The following is a 24,896-nucleotide window of genomic DNA, read 5'->3' on the forward strand; positions in this document are numbered from 1 at the left end:
GCTGCCCCTCGAGATCCGCCTTGATCTCGTTGGCCATGGCGGCGGAGCCCTTGTCGAAGTGGACCAGCAGCGTGCACGGCTTGTCCATGGCGCCGTGTCGTACGTGCACCCGCGCCGGAGGGCGCCGACGGCTTGTCCATATTCTTTTTAGTTGAATTTTTAGAGTAATGTAGAGATGCCCAGCGTCGGCCGCCTCCCCCACCACACGGCCGACCAGCAGCGGCGCGCCTCGCGGAGGCTCCAGGAGGCCAGGCCGTACGCGGTCGCGGCGTACCTCGCCGTGGAGCATGCTGCGTCCACGTGCCGGGCGCTGGGACAACTTGATTTGTTGTGTTTGATTTCAGTGCCTTTCTAAATGTTGATTGCAATATTGTCACTTCTTGCCTTAGTGCATATATAAGAGATCGGATTGGATTGGAATTGATAGTTCTTGAACTACATAAACATATGAACATCACAAGGTGAAATCTGGATAGATAGAAAGTACCACAACTAAGTTTTCTTAAGGGCATGCTTGTGTTTTTGTTTGGCATATTCATTTCAAAAGGAGGGCATATGTGTTTGTATTTCACATGATTATGCTATTAATTGCTTTCTTAATTTTGCAGTGACATTGAGGTATGGAGGACGGCACCTTCGTCCGAGATGAGGAGGGGGAAGAAGCGGTGCAGCGATTGATCTATGAGAGTGCCCGTGGTCCGGAACCCGACGATGGAGATGACAACGAGTACGCCGACTTTCTGAATGATTTTGGCGAGGGACTTGAGTCTGAACAAGTTAGAAAAGACAATGAAGTGTCCATCACAAACTCCGGCGAGGTGTATATCTATGTATCAATTAGTCCGTGTTCATCCCTAGATGCATTCATTTATTTGTATTGCACTTATTAACGAATAATTTTTTCTTTTAGCCTTCTGGATCATCGAGCAAGTCTGTTAGAACAAAACGAGGCCCGACGCGGGTGCTAAAGGGCGAGGGCAGGTTAGCCCTCACGGCATTCAAGGCTAATGGTGAACCAGTGGAGCCCAAGGAGTTTTGCCGCAAATTTACAAGTCAATCCGGAGTTATTGTTAGGGACCATGTACCGATCAGCATTCAAGAGTGGCATAAGCCGAAGAACCCGGAGAGTGGTGCTACTTATGTCAACGACAGCATGAAAAAATTTCTTTGGGAAACGCTACTGACAAAGTTCAGCCTACCGGAAGACATGACGGAAGGCCAGAAGGATAAAGTCAAGGAATGGACATGGAAGAAGATGGCCATACAATTCCAGAGCTTCAAGAAAAATTTATGGGACAAATATAAGAATGAAGATCCAAAGTATTCGATGATAATACCGAAAATCTAGTGAAGATAAAAGATCAACTGGGCCGCATTTAAGGAGTATAAGAAATCGTCTAAGTTTGTGTCCCGATCGAAGAAAAATACCGAAAATGCTGCAAAGAAGAAACTTCCGCATCATTTGGGGTCAGGTGGCTACAAGAGTGCCATTCCGAAGTGGACAGCGTTTGAGAATAAACTGATGGATCATGGAATCACTCCACCGACATGGGACTGGCCCGAACGGTCCAAGTTCTGGTTGTTCGCTCATGGGGCAGGGTTGGACCCAAAGACAGGGTTGATCGTTGCGAAGGGAAAATGGAAGGAAAAAATTGAGGCAATTGTACCGAAGCTTGTAGATGCAATTGAAAAGGTCAGAAAGGGAGAGTACATTCCCGATCGAGAGAATGACGAGCTGACACTCGCTGGGGAACCACGAACATGTTGGACGGGTACGAGCTCGCCCAGGTCTCACCATGAAGGAAGCGTGGCCGGACAGCGCCGACACTTATAGAAGCCGTTCGCGAAAGAAGAAGAAGGACGCCGACATTGTAACGGAGTTGTTATCTAGGGTGGAGGCTCTTGAGAGAAATCGAGAGGGCACTGATCAGCCGCTGTTTCTACGGGATCCACAAGCCGATGCTGCCCCATCTCAGCGAAGAAGCGTGTCGGTTCCTCGCATCTTGACGGATGTGGAGGAAGCTACCCGTGGATTATGTCACGGAGAAGACAGATTGCGAGCTACATATGTTAATCAGGACCGCGTCTGTTAAGGTGGCGGTCGGCTATGTGTACCCAAGTGAAGATGGAGCAATGCACCATCATATGCCCATTCCACCTGGTTGTGTTCGTGTCGGGGTGGATGAAGTTGTTTCGGGGTTTGAAAAAGTGGAGCTTGATATTCCTAGAGGTGAAGATGAGAGGACACTGGGCGATGTCAAGCACGGTTTCGCCCTATGGCCGAAGAAGTACGTCGTCCTTTTGCAAAGGCCACCGACTCCTACACATGAGCAGCAAATGCCATCGACTCCTCCTGGTGGCAGTCCTGGTGAGCAGCCAAGTCCACACCTACCTCGAGAGGGACCCCAGCGTGAGTCCACCATCTCGAGATCCTCCGCGTAAGACAGCGTCCGTTAAGCGGAACGGTACGCCGCCTAGGAAGAAAGCTAGAAAGGAGAAACAACTGCCGCCTCCCGAGAAGTTACCTTGGGAAAAACTCCAGAGGAAAACGCGGAGGCCGTTAAGGCCGAGGTGAAGAAATTTTTGCACCGAAAGTGCCAGAGATACCTTTCGAGAAGACACTAGATCGGGAGAAAGTTGTGCGTACCGTTGACAATCTATATGACCCTGTACCATCGCCGCCATCCGACTATGCGCGTTCTATTGAAAGGTCGTATGACAAGATGATCGAGGCGACAAAACCCGTTAAATCGGGTATCGGGGAGATAAAAGGGATACACGGTGTCTACCAGCTCGGACAACAACCCGTTCAATCGGTCGCCCCTCTCAAGGTGTTTGACGGGAAGACCGTTCAAAGTTCTCGACAAGACGCAACTGATTACGCCTTAGCTGAACGAGCATATCAGTTTGTTCAAGGGAAAGATTTGGTCGAGAATCTCAGGAAGGTACCAACATGTATGCGTAACTTGCATTCGTGGTACCTTAAGGCCTCAAAGGAAGGGATCGAGACTATCATGGTGCGAGTTAGGGAAGAGCACTACTTCCAGGAGTACTGTGTGAACGTTGACTTCGCGAACTCTTTCAGTTATACAATCTCCGGGCCCTCGACAAATCAATCATCGGTTGCTATTGTTACGTAAGTGATTTATTTATTTAATTTGAGAAGTCGTTCATTGTCTGCAGATTATAATCTTTTGTGCGCTATATTATGCAGATCGAAGATGCTCGAATGCAAAAGGGACGATATCACAGACATTGGGTTCATTGACCCGAACACAATGCATGTCAAAACCATAGATGATCCCCTCTATAACAAGGATACACCGCAGACTTTGCTAAGGTTTTTGAAGCGACAACGTGACAAAAAGCTAATACTTTGGCCTTACAACTTCGAGGGAGACTTCCTGTCTTATAACACATTATATTTTGCTCACCGTATGTCAAAATTTTAACTAATGACTACATATTGAAACGTGCGTAGGTTTCACTTTATTCTTCTCGTCATCAATTTGGAAATTGGAGAAGTTGAAGTCTTGGACTCACTAACCAAAGAAAAGGATCTATACGTGTCTTGTTTTTTAATGCTCGAAGGTAATTTGAATTCTTATCGGTTTGTTTCGTTAATTTCCTGCTTTGAACTAATTGATGACTCTTTTATGCATTTTCTTTTGTCGAGCAGCGTATGGCAAACTTTCATCAAGGAAGATACGTCCCGTGAATGGCCACCGAAGCTGCGATGGCGTGCGAAAGTAAGTAGTACTACCTAGGTCCACACACCTTTCAATTATCATACTTGACTATTGTTTGATTGAATTATATTCTTGTAAAGAAATGCCCGCAACAACCTCCGGGGACCGATCTCTGTGGATTCTTCGTTTGCGAGTTCATCCGCAGAATTGTCAACGAGAGAACGAATAATGAGAGAAATAAAGAGGTACAAAAACAATCTTCACAAATTTGTTTTGTTATCATAAGTTGTGCCGAGTTTCAGTAATAGTTGTTTCATGTATTCATTTGTATCTTATTCTTTTATAGTTGGCAAGAAAGCGGAACAAGCTCTCAATCGATGACCGCTTCATAGCAATAGGCGAGGAATTGGCGGGATTTTTCCTTCGGGACGTCATACCACCACTCGCAGAGCACCACAATGAATGAAGATGTACATGTTACATATATCGTTGACTCGAAGAGTACCACTATGCTACATGTAATAGACATATATAGAGTACGCCTCGGAGAGCACCACTATGCATGAAGATCGATCTTCATGCATAGTGCTACTTAATTTGCGATCTCATGCAATAACATGTGTGTTATATTATATGCACCAACTTGCTATGCATCATCTTGATCTTCATGTACTACCTAAACCCAAACGCGTTTCTGGTGCATCGACGCGATATGAATCAAACCGATATCCCTAAACCTCTCCAAAACCCTAAAAAGCCAATTCTCTGCCGCGGCAGAGATTTGGGAAAATTCCACACGCGGGGGAACCTTTGGTACGGTTCGTATTACCAACCGGTACCAAAGATCCTCAGCCCTGAGCTCTCCTGGTGGCCCACGTGGAGGCCCGTTTTATACCGGTTCGTAAGCAACCGGTACGAAAGGGGGGGGGCTTTAGTGCCGAATAATTTGTACCGGTTGCAAAACCGGTACGAATGGCCCTCTGGAACCGGTATAGATGACCGTTTTTCTACTAGTGGCCGATGGCGATCGATCATCGAGGTGCCGTCGCCGGCAGCCTTTGCGGTGGACTAACTAAGAAGGTGATGAATAAGTAGTGACGGAGAAGAGAAGATCAAGGCAGATTTCTCCGTGGACCGATCGATGGAGGCACGACGACGCTTTAGCCCGATCGCGTGTGCGTGTTCGCGTCGCCGAACGCATCGGTGATCGGTACTTCTCGGCGAGTGTCCGCCACATAACCGTAGCCAATTGGGCGTGCATGCATGTGCTGATCTACTCAGTAGTCAAACCGCGCGCGGTTGCAGGCATGTTGCTGCACTTGGACGCCGGAGCGGAGCGGCCTTATCATCAGCGCGCGCACTTCAGATTCAGCACGACCAAAACCCAATCGGTCTCATTTTTTCCAACTTGTGTTTGTGTACGTGGCTGTGGCTCCACCTCTACTACTACTACCCGAACAAATCCACTAACATAAGAGCTCCCTAAAAGGTTATCGGGTGCCGAGACGCTAAAGTTCATGCCTAGACGGTTCCTTCAATTTCATTTTGGCCCCCTAGCAGTTCAATTATTAATCCGGCGCCTCTAGGCTGAACCCAACCTACAAAGTTGAAGGGAAGAGAACATGTGAAGTGCCTGGTCGTCGTGGGCCAGTGTTGTCAGCGGTTGCGGACGGGTCGTTTTCTTCCTCCTCGCCTTCCGCGCCGCGCTAATGGCCTGCTCGCCTTCGCCAACGGGAATAACACCAGGTTGACGATGCCACCGCCGTAGCCACGCTAGGTGTGCGCCGCCAGCAGGTGTTAGGGACGTGGGGTGCACGCCTCCAGCAGGCGGCATCGTCCTCGTCCCCGGTGAGATACTCACCGTACTCGACGCCTTCGCCTCGCTACCTCACGGCGACGAAGGACAAGCACAAGGACCTCCCTCGTAGGCGTACCAGCGGCGACGTTGTCATCCGTGACCGTCGCACCCCTTCTCCTACCCGCGGCAGCCTCCACCTCATCAAGCCAAAGCGTGGGGCGAAGGAGTGGACGCTGCCGTCGGACTACAAGACAGACGTCCTCCAGATGAAGGTGGAGGAAGACCCGGAAGAATTTTAGGGCCACCGGATCGCCGAGCGCGCCTCGTTCGAAGAGACAGACAAGTTCATCGAGGCACGGTCGGCGGTGGAGCACTACTGCGAGGAGGTCGAGCGCGCGTAGTGCCTCGACTTCTTCGTAGACCTAGAGGACGACGACGAAGCCACCCGTTGAACAGACTGCACATGCATGCGCAGCGACGCCGGCCAGGGCAGCAGCAACCGTCGCTGAAGCAGGAGCCTAACGACGATGATGACGTGGACCTGGACTACAAGGCGGCGATGCACTGGCGCATAGGCCTCGGCCATGGCCACCATTAGGTTTAGGATTTATATTTATGTGTTTTCTAAATTTCGTACAAACTATCGCCGAACTATGTATGCAACCGTCGAACTATCTATGAATTTTTTTTTTTGAAATTTAAAGTTTGTTTTTTTAAGGAGGGGATGGATGTGACTTAACCGCTCCATTTCCTTGTGCCCACCGACGACCCACATACAGTCCAAAAAATCAATGTGCCGAACCCCGCATGGGAGGCATGAGTGGAGATGCTTTAAGTGGATACGTATTCTAGTGCACATTATGCTAGATAAATCGTATACATTATGTTACATTGAGATTGTACAAATCAATAAATATAATAAAATTGTGATAGTACATGATATATAGTATGAATTATAGATATTATCATACATATACATGCTATCCATTACGATCAGCCTTAACGGTCACATGTGGCTTAGGCGCGTGTCTGGGTGTGGGTGCCTCAAACACCTCTATCTTTGGAATTTTTTTTTGGGTACTCTCTGATTCAAAATACTTGTTTTATAATAAAAAAATCTAAAACTAAAAATATTTTTTAGATACATCAAGTATTTTGGACCAGAGGGAGTAATATTTTTGTAGGTCCAACTCTTGGCATGCTTTTCTTAATAGCCTTATGATTTCGCAACGAATGCATGGTATTTTTCTATTAGAGTTATCATTATTTTGGACAGAGAATCTACATTTTTATGTTATGCAACCAAATCTCTACTACTTAAAAAGAAGAAACGTGTTCCCCCTTCTCCCCCTGCTTTCGTCGTCCTTTTGATCGTCGTCTCGCACTACGCCCGCCCGCACGCGCTAAACTGGGCCAGGCCCATCACGTCTTGCTCCTGCGTCGCAGCATCTAGCTCTTCTCTTCCCTGGCGAAGTGACGATCCCTCCCTGTTCAACCATAGCCGTCATGCCTTCTCGCCCCCACACGATTTCCTTCCTCCACCCGTCGGCGTTCTCTACGCGTGCCCCATCCGCGCACATCGGCGACGCGCCGCCGCCCCTCTCCCCTCTATCAAGCCTCATCAGCCTCATCAAGCCCCTCCTCCAACCCCGCTCCACTTACACCACCAAAACCCTAGCCTGCCCACCTCTTCCCTCCGCCTCGCTAGGTACTTGCCCGCATGGAGGAGGCGCTGCCAAGCTCACGGGAGGATGTTGGAGCGCGTGGACTCCAGCGCATGCCGCCATGACCCATTCCTCCCCTCCCCCTCCACGGCGACGGAGAACTCGCGTGGAGGACGACGGCAAGGAGCCCGCATCGTGTGAACCAAGCGCCACCGAAGACAGGCACCTCCAGCGTCCGCGCTCCGAAACTGGGCAGGGAGGACCCGATCTCGGACTTCAGGGGCCTGGATCTGAGAGCCCTCCTCTGAATTATTCATTTAATTTTTTATCACTTAAAACAATCCGATTTGTTTCTGCTGTTTTCCTAGAGATTCCTGTTCATATTGCTTCAGCCTGATTCCTAACGTATTCTATGGTAGCAGTGGTGGTCTAGGCGGAAGCAGTAAGCATGCCGGAGAGTCAGCCGAAGGACCTGCAAACGTTGTGGTACACTTGGAGAATCACGAATTTCAGCAGGCACATCAGGATGAAGCACTACTAGGGTGCGTACAAATTGTGACCCCTTGGCCTCTTCACTTACTACAAGTTGCAAATATTTCAGAATATTTTATTTTGGTATTTTGGTAACATCGGTGGGTTTGATGCAGGCGTGTTCTTAGTTTTCTGAAGGGAAATAACGTAGAGCACTTATCAATTTACTTGGGACTCAACCAACCTCCCATGGGTTCGAGCCGATCTTCATGGCAGTTGTTTTCCTAATCTGAATACACGCTTTAGTTCTGGTGGACAGCAAAGATTGTTAGCTAGCTCACGTTGGCTTGTTCGCTAATCTTGATGTAAGCATATCTCATCTGTACTTACAATCCATGCTGCATTTTCCACTACCGCCAGGACGTCTCTTCTAATATCTTGTATAAAGCACACCGATTGAATCTACATCCGCTGCAATTTGGGAACGGGGATTGGGGAGTACAACATGGAAAAGAGAATATTCGAAGAGAATGTGCACCTCTACTTTATTAAGCTAAACAGGAACACCGATACTGCTAGCATCGTGGCTGCATTATTTTCGTTGATGAACTAAAATGTGTGTTTTGATTGGATAGAATATATGATCCATTCTTCAGTAAATTTGGTGACACATGCCTCTCTAAAAAAGGTCCATAGAGGCAACAAGTGAAAATCATGTAATTAAAGAAGTTACTCTCGCAAATTTTGTACCTTACAAATTTATCATTCTTTACTCCATTTTTGTATACATGTTGTGCCGGAAAGTGAGTGGGAGAGGTGTTATAAGAAGTCAAACAAATATATGTGAGATTTTGTGTCTGAGTTTGAGTGCATAGCCTTCAACCTGTTCATCTTTTCTCACCTAACTGGTACATGTGGAGTAGGAGTTCTGGCAAAGGAAAGAGCTATATTTATGAGACGCTTCCGGAAATACGCTGATGTGCTTCTTAAACCCTGAATTAAGTAGGTGTTGTACCATAAGGTCTTAAGATTTCATGGGTTCGCCCTACTAGCTAGCAACGAAACTATAGTAGCAATCTGTGTCACGTTGGGCTTCTTGACGAACAAAATATTACTGTTCAGAAGGCATTTACCTAGGGCTCGGTTCTCTTAACTTTTAGAAGAACTTTAGCAGGAGAAATACATTCCGAATGAAGATCCTTATTAGAGTGTTGTAGAAATATTTCTTTGAATCCTTATTAGGATTTTTTTTTGGATTAAATGGCGGGCAAATCTGCAGGCAGCGAAGCTGAAGTTACAATGGCCCGCAAAGGTTTTGGAGCAAGTCAACGTGTGAAATCTTTAGAGCAAGTCGAAGCTTACCCGCATGGAGACCAAGGGTGTGTTTGGTTTGAGCCCCAACAAGCCCTACCAATTCTTTGGCATGACAAAATCATGGGCATAACCAAAATTTTGGTAAGATCTTGTTGTTTGGATTAGAGCCCTTGCTCTTCCAAAATTTTGGTTAAATAGTGCGTCCCTTTGTTACGCAACCAAACTGATTTCACATGCATTGAGAACTTAAATTGGGTAGTACTTGATCGCTGGTTTTACCAAAGAAAAACAAAAGAAACGCTGTTTCACTTTTGCTCGTAGACCTAGGAAAGAACTAATTACCTGGGACCCAGCAAGGAGAAGCATGCGGGCGGGGCTGCCGAAATTTTGGCGATGGATTTCCACGCCCTCAGTTCGCCCACGCGCGGGCGAAAATCACACGGGCGGGCTGCGGCAAATTTTGGCGAGCCAATTTGCGGGCATCAATCCAAACGGTGACCAAATTTCATGGACCTGCCAATATTTTGGTATGGCATGCATGGGCTCTAAACCAAACACACCCCAAGGCTGGGAGAATAGGTCAAGAAGGAGGGTGGAGAATTTGGAGTTGTGTAAAAAGAGCACAAATAAAGGATAGAGAATGCATTTGCTACCCGCATGGTTAGCTACACACCCCATGCATTATACCAATATGCAAGCCATATTAACTTGTTTTAGCTCGGTTTCCTAGTAGAACGTGAAATTCTAGTGTACAAAAGTGGTTTCCAAATTTTGATATGAACATTTTTTGATCAAAGTCAACTCAGAAACGTATTTTGCGTTGACTTTTTGAATACCGAGTTGACTTTGACAAAAAAAAAGTTCAAATCAAATTCGGAAACCACCTTTGTACACTAGAATTCCACGTTCTACTAGGAAACCAAGCTAAAACAATTTAATATGGCCTGCATATTGTTATAATGCATGGGTGTGTAGCTACCCATGCGGGTAGCAGGCTTCATCCCATAAAGGATATGTGGTTCATCGTTGGTAAGAAAGAAGATGTTGGGTTCTAGACATTTACTTTTGGTAGTTTGCTTGGTTGTGGCATGTAAGCGTCTTGTTTGGTTCTCTTTTAGGTGTAGCCTTTTTTTGATACTGTAGTAACTTAGTTTTCCTTTTTTGTTGCGTTGATTGTGATAGCTGTGTTGTGGTTAAGAACTATGTAAAATGTTTGGTTTTTTAATGGAAATTAGGGAGTGGTCTCTTGGTTTGTTCAAGAAACTTGTTCCACTGCATTTGCCTCCTAATGTAAAACCAATAAAATGTTGTGCAACAAATGCAGAAAATCTATTCTATTTCCCATATGGGAAATACATTATATTGTAGATTGCAGATGGATCTATGTAGGGTCCAGGTCTATGGTTAATTTGGAAGCCATTCAAGTCCAGGAATGAGAAAGAGAGTGGTAGTGGACCTAGAGTCAACTTGCTTATGGTTGCACAGCTGGACTATTGGTTCTTGCTTGCCTAACAAGTGCAAAGAACGTGTCTTTGAATGAGGGAGGATAAGCAAAGATTTTATAGTCAAATCCTTTCAATACAATGCATATCTTTCTCGTGCTCTTGTGGCAATGCATGTTCTCTCTGTTGGCTCTCGATGTGTTGAAGTCTTTAAATATTTGTGTGCATTATATCCTATGTGCCACCAGAAATATTTTTTATGAACCGTGGCAACATACGGATATTTGACTATACATCCAAAAGTTGAGGTTATTGAGTTGACAGTTATGACGGTCCAGAACAGGTGTGGAACTTACCACGGAAGAGTAACTAGAAGATCTAGAATTGGAACCACGCAGATGCACATCAGTGATGTCTTGTTATTGCGTTCGGTATTAATACATTATGAATCCCTAATTCGTTTTGAATTTTTATAGTGAGTTATGAATTATATATGAGCATTGCGAAATGAAATTTGAGGACCCGTGGCAACGCACGGGCATTTTTTCTAGTAAGATCCTTAAAATGAAAATGACAAGACACCGAAAATGTCATGCCAAAACAATCAACCACTGCAGAACACAACAGTGACCATAGCATGGCCAATAGCCAATCGGAAATCCGATATTGATCTAGCAGGGTGCATATGCTCCTTCTATCAAAAAATATATTTTAAAATGTCAAAAAAATTCTAAACAAAAAATTCTGGCGTATATGTCGATATTCTATATGCGTACGCCAAGTTTCATGGAAAATCGTCATTTTTGTGTCCGGTGTAAAAAAGACAAATACATGTCCTTGTGAAGAGCTTTTTTAAGCACCGAAATTTACCTTTTTTACACGTGACAAAAAAGGGTCATTTTTTTGTGATACAACTTTGCGCGCACATAGAACATTAAGATGTACATGTGACATTTTTTATCAGATTTTTTCAACATTTTAAAATATGTTAAAAAATAAATTGAAAAATCAGGAGCATATATATGCTCCTGAGAGCAAAAACATTGCGTCCATTGAGATTGTACATATAACAATTAACGAACCTATGATACATATGATATCGTATATTTTTTGCCAGTTTCTCCGCAGTTTCTTGGCATTAACAGGTTGCTCAGCAAAAAAATTTCCTTAATATTCATATGCTTCACAGAGAATGTATGGTATTATTTTATTGGAATCATCAACATTTTGCACAAATAATCTACATTATGCTACCAAAAATTATCTTTAAACAGAAAATGACAAGACACCTAAATTGGATGCCAAAGCAATCAACCACTCTACAAAGATCATCAAGCTGATATTAATAAATTGCCCATATATTATTAAACAAATTAAGTCACAACTAAACCATAGTTTGCCGGGAATCAATTAGGCATCACGAGTTTCTACAATGCAAATAAGAAATGGATGCTCCCCGTCAATTTGCTCTAGAACTTGTTGAATAGGTTCTGCGAGATCAACGGAAGGTAAAAATTATGTTGAAGTACGAAAACTCTGGAACATCGCTGCCCGGAACTATTCCGCATATACGGCTGCCGCCTCATCCCCGGTCCAATGACATCGCAAACTGTTGTATTATCATATTTAGCTTGCCTGGTAAAAATAGTGTCATATATATATCAGTATGCTTGACTGGGCAAATAAGAGAACAAATATGAGGTGGGATATGGTTTAAAGGGCAGTGGCACCGCGAGTGACTAAAATTCGGATTGTACTCTTTGACACTTTGGTGTCTCGTAAAGGTTTTTCAGTGTGAGACGATATTTCCGTTAATAGCGAGACTTGTGATGACTTCGTGAATCTCAAAACCAGTTCAAACAGTTTCTTAAACTTAGTGTCTCGAAGGTGATCCTAGGGATAGGGTGTACGTATGTATATTTATAAGTATATAGCGTCAGCGTCTCTACCCTGTTTCGCAAAAACAACACAGGACTTTGTGCACGAACGTATGCATGCGCGTCATGCACGCTTGGTAAATGGAGGCTTGTTCTAGCTGTAGAAAACGTCAATGTATATAGGTAAAGGTGTCAATGTATTATTTGTAGTTACATACACAGTAGCACAGATTTATACTGCGACGTATTGTCATACTCCTCGCAGCAGTTCACAATAACAAGTGAGAGAGCTAGGGAGCGTGTCAAAATGTGTTAGTCCGTGACCTAGACACTACCATTGCCGTGTCAACCGCAAGCATCCGCAAGAATTTTACACGTCGCTCTAAACATCTACATGCCCTGATTAAGCCAATATCAAGCAGCAACAGAGATTATGTGCTTCGTCAAAGCATCTTAATTAGCCATATTACTACTTCATTAGCTTGATCACTTCATTACCACCTACCCCCGTTCCCGCTGCTTATTTATACCCCGGTCGCTGCCTCGTCCTCACTCCACAACAACAACAGCAACACTTTTCATCGATTCATATATCTCCCTCGCTCGCTCGCTCGCCTGCAATAACACTCACACTCGATCATACGCTTATACACTGCCGGCGCCATGGAGGTGAAGGTGGTGAGCTCGAAGCTGGTGAAGCCGCGGTACCCCGAGGGCGTGCCTCTGCCGGACACGACGGAGCACGTGCCGTCCTCGGTGTTCGATAAGATCACGTACCACATCCAGATGGCCATCATCTACGCGTTCACGGCGCCGGCGCCCTCCACGGCCGACATCGAGCGCGGCCTCGCCGACGTGCTGGCCGTCTACCGCCTCTTCGCCGGCCAGGTCGGCGCTGGCCCGGATGGCTCGCCGGGTGTCCTGCTCAACGACCACGGAGCGCGGCTCGTGGAGGCGCGCGTGGACGGGTCTACCCTCGCCGACGTCGCGCCGACCAAGCCCACGCCGGAGATCCTGAAGCTGCACCCGGACCTCGAGGGGGTGATCGAGGAGGTGGTGCAGGTGCAGCTCACGCGGTTCGCCTGCGGGTCCCTTGCCGTTGGGTTCACGGCCAACCACGCCGTCGCCGATGGCCACGCCACCAGCGACTTCCTCGTCGCATGGGGCCGCGCTGCGCGCAGGCTTGATGCCCGCGTCGGCCAGTCCTTGTCGCCGCCACACAACCACCCCGACCTCTTCCGGCCGCGCGACCCGCCGGTCATTGAGTTCGAGCACCGTAGCGCGGAGTATGAACGTCCAGCACCAGCCAACTCCAGCCATGAGCGCCACGGTGCTGATAGCGTGGTCATCCACAAGGCGCACTTCACGAAGGACTTCATCGCCGGGCTGCGCGCCAAGGCGTCGGCAGGGAGGGGCCGGCCGTTCAGCCGGTTCGAGACCACCCTGGCCCACCTCTGGCGCACCATGGCGCGCGCGCGGGGCCTCGGCCCCCACGAGACCTCCACTATCCGAATCTCGGTCGACGGGCGGCGCCGCCTGGCCACCCCGCCAGACTACTTCGGAAACCTCGTCCTCTGGGCGTTCCCGCGCGCCACGGCCGGTGACCTCCTAAACCGGCCGCTGAAGCACGCGGCGCAGGTGATACACGACGCGGTGGCACGGGTGGACGGCGCATACTTCCAGTCCCTCGTAGATTTCGTGAGCTCCGGTGCCGTGGAGCGGGAGGGGCTGGAGAAGACGGCGGTGCTGCACGACGTGCTCTGCCCGGACATGGAGGTGGACAGCTGGCTGACCTTCCCGTTCTACGAGCTGGACTTCGGCACGGGCAGCCCGAGCTACTTCATGCCGTCATACTTCCCCACGGAAGGGATGCTCTTCCTTGCGCCGTCCTACATCGGTGACGGCAGCGTCGATGCCTTTGTCCCAGTCTTCGAGCACAATCTTCAGGCCTTCAAAGAATGCTGCTATTCCGCGGAGTAGGAGCAGGCCATGGCTATGAACCAGAGATCGTTTTTTTTTCGTTCTTGTTCAGAATTGTGTAGTGCTATACCTTGTCATGTACTGTACAAATAACATGAATTTTCTGATCAATAGTTTTCATTGTATGCGGATACACCTTAGAGGTCGTTTGGTATCCATCATTTGGGCTTGGAATCCTGGAATTCATTTTAAAATTCCATAGGTGGGTTATTTGGTTGCCACATAATTAGGCCATCATTTCATTTAGGAAAAATCCAGCAAAAGTATGCCATGTGTAAACACAATTCCAAGCTGAAACCTGTCATTCACGTTTCTCCATCGAAGCCATTTACAAATTCAATATTAAATTCTACTGTCATTTACAATTCCCGTGGTACCAAACAAGTGTCCATTTCTAGAATTACAATGTAAATGAAATGAATACATGTATTCATTTCAAAATGCTACAAATGAAATGAAAGTCTGGCTTCCAAACGACTTCTTAGGGCATCTCCAAGGGGCAGACGCATTTTGGACGTTCGAAATGTCCGTTTGCGTCAGCCCGCGGACGCCATGCGGCCCAGGGCGACCGTTTGCGTCGGGGGTACCTCCAGCGGTGCGGACGCATTTTTTTAGCGGAGACATCGTCAAGGTCGTTAATGGCGTTTTACGTCCCGTCGTGGACTGCCGCCGGTGATTAACTGTTCCCGCGCGACGACGGCCGTTCCCGTGTGTGCCCAATACATTGGCAAGTTTCACCGGCGATTTGCGCGCGAGGGAAACGACCTACGCGTCAAAGCCGTTTCCCACCCTGTCGTGGCTACATATGTTGGACACCGGCGGGGGTGATGGGCACACCTCAAGCTAAACCCTAGCATCCATCCATGGCCGAGCACAACCTTAGCTGGGATCAGGTAGTTCAGATGTGCCGTCACGCCCACCCGGAGGAGGACGAGGAGCTAGTCGCCACCGCCATTCAGGACGACCAGCTGGACCTGGAGGCGGCGGCGGCTGCGGCGGAGGTTGCGGAGGCGGCAGAGCGCGCGGAATGGCGCCTCGCATCGACCAGCGCGGAAATCGCCGATGGCAGGGCCGAGCTCGCCGACGCCAGGGCCGCGCTCGCGGAGGCGCGGGCGACGATGGCGGCCCCTCCGGCTGCCCCACCAGCGGACGCCATCATCCAGGACATCGTCGATGAGGACGACGCCGTACCCGGCCGCTTCGAGTGCGCCGGCGAACAGCGGATTCTGCTCGCGTCCTTCGAGACCCTTGCTGAGGATGCCCTACGCCGTCAGGCTTGGGCAGCAGAGGAGGAAGCCCGCAGCTATGCGGTCGCCATGTCTCGGGGCTACATGTGCTCCGAGCTGGACTCGCTCCAGCGGAGGGGCCCTTCTCCCGCGCGGTTCGAGCAGGAGAACCGGGAGCTGGCGGGCGCCATCGCCGCCAGCAACGAAGCGGTCGCGGAGGCGGCTAGGGACAGGGCCCGCTTCGACGCCCAACTGGCGGGGTTGTTGGCGGCGGCCCAGGCGGACGAGGCGGCAGCAAGCCAGGCGGAGGCGGAGGCCAACTCTATGGCCAGGAGAGTCATGTGGGACTCCTCTCTGGCCGAGGCCTTCGAACGCCGCAGGCGGCAGGACGAGATGTCCGATCGGCGCTGTGCGCGGCGCGCGGAGTGTGTGAAGCGTTCCCGCTTCGACGACGGCGCTGGCCCCTCCGGCGGCCAGTAGTAGGCCGCGCGACGGCGAGTAGGTACGGCCGTTGTAGTTGTAGGTTAACTCGACTAACCATCTCTGTAAAGATGGTCCTTTGCCAATCAATAGTAATGAAGAAATATTTTGCTTATCTAGTCACTGTCGACCGGGCTCGGATGCAACGAACGCTGACACTTTCCGCGACCGCACAACATCCGCGGAGACGCAAATCTGGCGCATATTTGGGCCAGGTTTGCGACACCACAGGTGGCCCGGATTACTTTGCGTCGTCCCGCTGGAGGTGGTACCAGACGCATTTTTCGGTCCGGCGGACTCAAACGGTCGCTCAGCATCCGTTTGCGTCGCCCCGTTGAAAATGCCCTTATCTTTGTACAAAAGCGTTATGTAACTATGTGTGGTGACCCGGCATACCACTGCATGGTGTAGTATGCAAGTCTGATATAACACCAATGAAACACCGTTCCACTAGCATTATATCGCTCAGAGTGGTACAACAGAAATATATGCGGGTCCAAGGTATGTCTATAGAATTACAACAATAACTCTGTTACATAAGATCATCACAGCCTCCTACTTTACAATGAGGTAAAACTGCAGATAACTCCAGAAGAACGACTCGTAATCTAATCCTATCACGAACTCTATTTGTAGAGTATTTAACTAGCTATAGATGCTATGAATAGATTCTAGCTAAATAGGAACTAGGTTTAGGAAACTAGTTCCTTTCTATTGCTAAGCTAGGTTTTATCCCCGTTGGATGTGGTGTTGACTCTTCTGACAGGTTCCTGTCCCTTGAAGTAGTTGTTGACTCCTCGGTCTTCGAGTTGTACTGTAGATCCTCCTTCGATGCCTCCAAATCTAAGCAGGGGATTTAAGAGTGGGATGAGTACGAGCGTACTCAACAAGTTCATTATAGGAAAGAGGTGTTTAATGCACTAGCTACGGCATTAGACCAGAAAGTCTAATACCAATGCAAGTTTTCATAACCATTTCTTCAAAAGGTTGCTTTTATTCAGAAGAACTATGTCCGTCAGCCTTCACCGGTTTACTAGAACTTCATGGAGCTCCTTTCCGGCCGCGTTCGCAGTTCCATATCCCGGAACAGGGAGTGACAGGTCACGGTTCTTTACACTCTGCAGAGGTGTGTTGCTTTACCCATAAGAGATCTTAACCTTGGTGCCAACCGAGTTGCAGGCTCGTCCACACTTCCTTTGGTGTGAGGCCCGGTATAAGGTCTAGCCAATCATGTTCCTCCGCTACCTCGAACACCCACCCTTTTGTAAGATTGTCCTCCCCTATATCCATGATGAGACCGTTCCGGGCATTCATATGCCTTCCCCTATCAACATGGATAGACCGTTCCGGACACCTTACAATCCCTCATAGACCGCAATACCGTGGGGACTTAAGGCTTCCCCAGCCTACCGCTTGCACTTCGCACGACAAGTGTCTACGGACTGTGCCGTGGGGACTTAAGGCTTCCCACCTACCGCTTGCCGCCGACAGATACAAGTGTCTACGGTAAAGCGCATCCGTTGATGAACGAGAGGTGGAAACACTTTTGACTACTCCGTCCCACTCCGGATCTTATGGTTAACACGGGTATTACGGCACAAGAATCACTGGCGACATTTGTTGTTTAATCCTAGATGGATATAAGCCCGTGCAATGGAACCTCCACCATATCAACACAATCCATGGTTCCATTGCCCACCACATAGTCATATTCATAGTTATGAAAGTAGTGGTTTTGATTTTTGTGCAATAGTGATAACCATAATACTTTGCAAGTAATTTGATAAAAATACTCAAATGACATGAGCAAGTGATGAACTTGCCTTTATTGACTGCAAGATTATGCAGTCAAGGTCTTCGATACGCAATAACTCCAAGTTCTGAAATAGCATCATCGTCCGGTAAGGACGATGTTTAAAAGATTGGCAAGGATGCAATAATGCATAAGTATGAGATGCAATCGCTCTAAGCATGACCTAATCCCGATGATTTAGGATTATTGAGTGGTAATGATTAGTGTAGGGTGTGTTACACTTTTAACAAGGTTCTTATTCAGGTTTGTGTTGTTTTAGAATCATAAACCAGTGGTAAAATGCTTAGTAACAATCATGCACACCAGGGAATTGTAGTTGTATAATAAGTAAAGAGCAGTTGTCAATTTTAATACTATATGGCATGGTTAATGATTACTTGTTATATTCTTCAAAAGAATAACTTTTGAAGAACATGTTCTTTAATAAAGAACAGGTATGACAATTGGGTTTGTGGGTTTCTAGAGTTTATTATGGTTCCAATTGGGTGGTGGATTAAGGATTAGATGGATTCCAATGATGTTGGATTCATCAGCAACTAGGCTTGATTTGTTTTACTTAAGCATAAGCAACTTAAGCAATTAGTTATACATGGTTGCTATCATGGTGGGTTCACCTTGTTGGTGATAGCTAGCTAAGGTTTATCTGTCCTATAAGGCAGGGTTGATGAGCACTCTCTATTTATTTAAAAAGAATAACTTTTGAAGAACATACTTCTTAAATAATAAGAAGTATATTAATTAGAGTTGAGGTGGTCTAGGTTTTACTGTTGGTTCTATTAAGTAAGGAATAATTGGCTCCTAAGTAGGATGGTTGATAAGTATCCAACATTAGGAGGGTTTAGTGGAATATGGTTAGGTAATGCTCAAGATTTGGCATAGTTGCCCCTAAGGTTCATCACATTGGTGTGATGCTAAATAGGAATGAATAAGGATGATGGCTTTGGTAATAGGATCTAGGGTTTACACTTGGTTGGCCCTACTTGATTATTTAGGTCTGATGAAGATGAGTACATGGGATACCCATATTTTATGTGGATTTGAACCAGCATTTATATGCTAAATATGAATCTATGGTTACTAATGAAGTAACATGATCACATGTTACTTGGGTTTTAGGTTTGGGAACAATTCAGGTTCATATGAAGTAATGGAGTTAGGGTTCTTAATTGTATTAGGGTTTTAGGGTTACACATGAAATTATGGGTTTATCACTTTGTTTTATAATGGAACTAGGGTTCCCTAATTACCCTATAATTCTTGGATTAATAACTTCATTAGTAAAGTTGAAGTTATTAATAACTTTGAAATTAAAATAATATAGAATTTGGCTTTTTATTATTTTAAACAATAATTAAGGTAATTATTATTTAGGGTTTTAAATCCTCCTAATAAGGATTTAATAAGTTAATAGAAAAGGAAAATTAATTTTAATGTTTTCCTTATTTACTTACTGGTTTTTTTTTATTTTATGAAATTTTTACTAATTATTGAATTTTAATTGTATTTAGAATTAAAATTAAAGACTTAAATAACAAGTATTAAATAATTGAATTTTTATTAAAAATAAAAATTTCATTTTATATTTTTATTGGATAGAGTTTACTTTTATAAGAATTTTGATATCTTATATTTATTTTTCTGAGTTTTTATGAATTTTCTAAGCATTTGCAAAGTTTCAGCAATTTTCTGTATTTAGAATTAAATGAAAACACGATTTCTACCGTGGCCTACCCTAGCTACTGCCACTGACTGGTGGGGTCATGTCCACCTCAGCTGCCACATAGGCGGAGACTAGTCAAATTGACTCCAGAGTTGACTAGCCACGTCACCTCGCCGGAGAGAGCTCCGGCGATCGACGGCGACGCCGATACTGAGCTCCAGAGGTGGTGAAAATGATCTCGTTCGAACCGGTACTCGATGCGGAGTCTTATGGTACCATCGCCGCCATCTAGAAGTCACCGGAGTAGCTCCGGCGAGCTCTACTGCGGCGGTGCGATTCCGGCGATCTCGGAGAACATGCTACGGTGGACCAAATCATGCAAATAAATAGTCCAGAGATGCGCAATCATACCCTGGTGGCGTTGGTGTGGTCGATGGCGCCATTCGTGGACGGAAACGAGCTCAACCTCGCCGATACCGGCGATGAGCTGCGGAAGGAAATCACCAAATTCGCCCGTCTCGAGCCATCACTGGAAGCTATCTTCCTCCCAGAGGGAATAGAAGACGAGGCGCACCTCCAGGACCTCACCGTGGGGCTTGAGACGGCCCCAATCGGCGGCGAGCCGAGATGGCCGGAGAGCTAGGGTTTCGGGATGGGAAGGAACTGGGGCAAAACGAATGAAAATGGAGAGCTCCCGCGCTACTTATACGTCTCCAGGCATGTGCTGGCGGTCAACAACGTCGGCGGCGACGCGGGACGTGGCCCTGGTGGCTCGGTGGCGAGCTCCTGTGCTCCCAGCGAAGGGGACGAAGACGACGACGTCTCCTTCGTTCTTATCCGAGGCGAATGGGTATTGGGCTGATTTGGGCTGTGCTTCAGGCTGGGCCTTGGGCTGCTCCTGGGCTGCCACGGCCAGGCTGCTGCTGGCTTCTCTGCAGGCTGCTGCTGGGCTGCGAGCCAGGTAAGGTCCAGGTGAGTTTTTCTTTTCTTTTCCTTTTTCTGTTTTTATTTTTCCCTTTTTATAATCTCTATTTGAATTCATATTTGAATTAAATTTCTATTTGCAGGTATTTGTAATTATATTAATTCAATCAGGATATAGTATACTGACTAAAGTATCGGTATTCTATTTGGACAAGTATTTTATTTTGAGGATATTGCATACTTTTGGGCTTATTCAAAATATCAATTAAGCATGAATATAGGTGTTCTTTAAGTTCCTTTTTCATTTGGAATGCAACTCCCTTTTTACTGGTTATGGTTGATAATTCCCACTTCAATTAATTTTAGAGGTTATCATTAGGACTTGACCTCTTATTTTAGAAGTTGGTTAGTTGCATATGATTTCATGTGAGCACCTATTTATTAAGGTCATTTAGATTTTTCTCATAACCCTATTTTGGAGTTAGCTCTAGAATTATATTTAATAACACTTTGAATTACTTGGAGTAGATATTACTCTCATCATGGTTTGGTCTTGGTTATAATGTTAAGTGGTTGATCAACACCTATGGTTCTTAATAATATAATTTAGCACTATGGTAATCTTAAGTTCATAATTGAAATACAAGATGTAGTTTGTGAGCAATTCTAGGGTTCTAATGAGGTTCACCTAATGGCATGTGGTTTGGAACTCACATGTGCACTAGGTTCATATTATGATCACCATAGTGATGCATAAACTGGGGTTGAGATATACTTCTAGTTTATAGAATTTGGATGACATTATGTTGCATTAGCTATGGTTTAATCTCCCCTAACCAAAATAGGATGGTTACTTACTTTAATTGTAATTGTTCTCATTTAGTTGTTAAGGATCTGAGAATTGATTCTATCTTATTCCTATAGACTTCTTTTATATCCTTAATCTATTATTAAAGTAACTAAAGTAGTTATACTTCTTTTTATAATTAACTTTGGTTATATTGATGAAGGTTTTCTCACCATATGAATTATAGGCTTTAACTCTAAGCTTTTCTTATGTGCTAAAATCCTCTACTTCAAGTTCTTAGGGTTCATGATCACTACACAATTTATAATGATCAAGGTTTGGCTTCCTAAAGTATTTCTAATGGAATGGTTTTCACTTCCATGATCAATTGTTGTCTTGATCAACTAGGATATAACATCTATATTTTACTTTCTAGGATAGGACTACTATGGTTACCTCAATAGTTTATATCCCAGGAGAATTCCTGAGATATTACTTAGGGTTCTTTCCAGAGAATGATGATATGATCATCTGGGTATATGGATATTTCTTTCCCTCAAATCCAAGTGTTGCCTCAATTAACTTGAGGGTAGCACTATAGCTTGAGTTCTCTCATAGGAATAATTATTCTAAGGTTTAGGGTGTATTCACAATATCTCAACAGATATCAAGCCTAAATCTCCACTTGGGTATCTTGGTTAAATTAACCTCCTCCTTACTCTATCAATTCATGGATATGATATTATTCCATGTGATATTAGATTATCTCACCACTCCAAAGGAAATGGTTTACAACCTATTACTTTAGTTCAATGATTATCCTTTATTCTTAAATAGGTAAAACTAAGATTGGTAAGAGTGGTCTCTTTCTTATTTGGGGAAGGACTTTAATACTAACCTAAGTTTAGGCTCCATAGAGATTGGTGTGATCATCAATATCTATGTTTAACATAAATGGTTTCTCTTAAAGATGATGAATGAAATGCATGGATGTATATCCAAGGTTTAGCTCAAGGTTTGTTATTGCTTCTCAATAATTAATAGAACTCTCACCTATCTAGGTTTGATGCTTAATCATTTGGAATAGAGAAGAATTAGATTCCTTAGTTGGATCTCCTTGTCTTGTTTCCAAAATTAAAGTAGAATGGATATCAAATGGTTTATGATATGAGCATGGATTAGTTTCAGAAATGGAGTAGATAAGTGAAGAATAGTTTCTCCAATTATTGTTACTTGATTTCCAATTAAATGGATGTTCATGTGTTATGGCAAGAAATACCATGTTGTGATCTTTAATAAGATCAAGCAGTTGATACTTGATTAATAGGTTCTTGGGTTGATTTTAATTCCATTTGATCTAACCCTTAGAGCAAATCATCTCTACCCAAAACAAGGTTTTAACAAAGTCACATTGAGGTTTATAGCGCTTGACTTGATGAGCTACTCCAGTTCCACCAAGGTCAAGTGAAACTTCAGTTACTGTGACTGTTTTACTTTAAAGCGCGAAAATTCCCCAGATTTTCTATGCATGAATGCAATGCACACATCTGTTTCCTCTATTTTTGTAACCCCAATACCTGGGATATTACAGTCTCTACCCCTTAAACTAAACTTCGTCCTCGAAGTTTGATCTCTCTCACGTTTCCGAAGTGTGGATCTGACTTGTGCAGACTACGACCTTTCTCGAACTCCGTGGTGATCTCACTGGATATAATTGAATATATCCCTTGTCCGGATTCTTCCTGGAATCCATTAGTGTTTGACATCAAACAACTATTACTTCCTTTACTTCCATGATTTCCTCCAATATTATCAGCTTGTTTCCTTTCCCATTGAATATTCAATGATTGGAACTTCTTCTTGTCCTGACAGTCTTAATTGAGGACTAATTGGATAACATTCTCCTATTTGATAAAATAGGTCTTTGTTTTCCCTTACTACCAAAACTGCAATAATGGTATTTGGTAAGGTACTTACTATGGAGTTGATCATGGTGGTTTATTCCTCTAAGAATGGATTAGACTCATTTAGTCCATCCAATCATGGTTTATAGTTGATACCTATAACTATTTTGTGTTATTTAGGTTCCATGAAAGGAATCATTCTATTAGTCTTTAGGTTTGGTATAATCAATATCCTTCGGTCTTTGGCCTTCTCAAGCTGTATTTGGTCTCCGATATTTCCTTTATCCAACTTCCTTAGCCTTAATTTACTTGGGCTATCATACTTCTGAGTAAATATTTCTCACTTTCTCAAGTTATAGTCCAATTCTTACTTCCTCGAGGTATAAACCTCGGCTTCTGGTCTGACATCCTTCTGAAAGTAGTGTTCAGCAATCTTATGAAAATAAGATCGAACTTCCTCTCAGTTTAGACCTTCTGCTTCTATCTAGCTTAGAGTATTGAGTTATTGTACATCAAACTCAATCTTTACTCTACCCCTTAGAGTTTTCTTATAGTCTTCAACTCCTTTTCTTCCAACTATTGGACTTATGGTTGGAATATTGGTCTAAGTATAGCTTTGGTTTGTACTTCTTCTAAGGTCTCATGAAGAATGTTCGTGGTATATCCACTCAGTTGTGGACATCCAATGTGAATCCTTCGACTTAATGATTATAGGTTATTGTTATTTGGTTAACAAAATTTTATTTGTTCACAACTTCTTGTTACAAATAATTAAATCGTGGACTATTTGTAATACCAACTGATACCAGCTGTGGTTATTATACCAACTGTGGCTATTTGATCTCTAAAAATGGATTCGATTATAGGTTCTGATCAATTGAACGAGATATCTTCTGCTTTATCTCGCAGTATTGATCCTATATCAATTGTGGTCTTCTGATAACAACTATGGTCTTCTTATATCTGCTATGGGTTCATGGGTCATCTTCCTTTCGTCAGGGTTTATTGTTGCTACAAAACCACTAGCTGACACTATGATTATAGTATCCTAAGTGATTTCCCAAGCATTCCCTCTTCTATGTGGATTATGGATCTGCTTCAGCTTCACCATAATCACCAGATTTTTCACCTTCATGCTTCTGATGTACTAAAGTACTCCTCTGTTGAGGTAAAGCATGAATTTTTTATTGGTACTTCCTTCTGAATATTGTGGTTGCTTCCCACAATTTTGCTTCCTTCTTCTGATGAACCTTCATCTTGTCTTTAGAATCTTCAGAATACGTCACTTCCTCACACAAATACTAGTACCCTCTAGATCTATAGCATCAAGTAAGGACTTGATATTGCAACATGCATTTGCATACCAAAGTCAAACTTCATGTATGGATCTAGTCAAACAATGAAAATCCAATAAAATCCAAGAAGATTCAGCTTTGTGCTTATAATACACATCCTCATAGGCCTGAATATAATAGTTGAGTAAGACATCTCTAAACATCAGGCTCTGATGTGTAGTATATAACACCACATCAGATAGGTTTATATCGTGATACTTAGTACTCACATATGGAAGTCTACTATTTGTCTCATCCTTTACCTTAATTGCACAATTGCAATGAGATAAACCTTGAAACAAAGTGGTTTAGGATAGTTAAGGTTAACCTAATTTTCTTTGGAAGTACTAATTTAACTTCTATTTTGTTAAGGACTACCTCACATAATCTTTATAGATTCTAACATAGCTAATCTAAATACATAACTATTGGCATATAGCTCCTATACTTCCAAGGGTTTCTATCATAAGACTATGGTCATGATGTGCTTGGCACACTTCCCATTGTTTCGGAACAAAATTCTTGCACTATTG

At 44.7% G+C, this 24,896-nt stretch overlaps 1 protein-coding gene and 1 long non-coding RNA gene across 2 annotated transcripts; both read left to right on the forward strand.

The window, feature by feature from the left end:
* The first annotated feature begins 6,955 nt into the window (after positions 1–6,955).
* On the forward strand, positions 6,956–8,510 carry LOC127302775 (uncharacterized). The gene is made up of 2 exons (XR_007853098.2): positions 6,956–7,693; positions 7,799–8,510. It is a non-coding gene; the product is annotated as an uncharacterized lncRNA (long non-coding RNA).
* A 4,317-nt stretch (positions 8,511–12,827) lies between these two features.
* Positions 12,828–14,478, forward strand: LOC127302776 (putrescine hydroxycinnamoyltransferase-like). Its single transcript, XM_051333347.2, has one exon. The coding sequence runs from the start codon at positions 12,919–12,921 to the stop codon at positions 14,233–14,235; it is 1,317 nt and encodes a 438-aa protein (XP_051189307.1). The 5' UTR covers positions 12,828–12,918; the 3' UTR covers positions 14,236–14,478.
* The last annotated feature ends 10,418 nt before the right edge of the window (positions 14,479–24,896 follow it).

The sequence above is a fragment of the Lolium perenne genome, chromosome 5 (assembly GCF_019359855.2).
Source record: "Lolium perenne isolate Kyuss_39 chromosome 5, Kyuss_2.0, whole genome shotgun sequence".
NCBI lineage: Eukaryota > Viridiplantae > Streptophyta > Magnoliopsida > Poales > Poaceae > Lolium > Lolium perenne.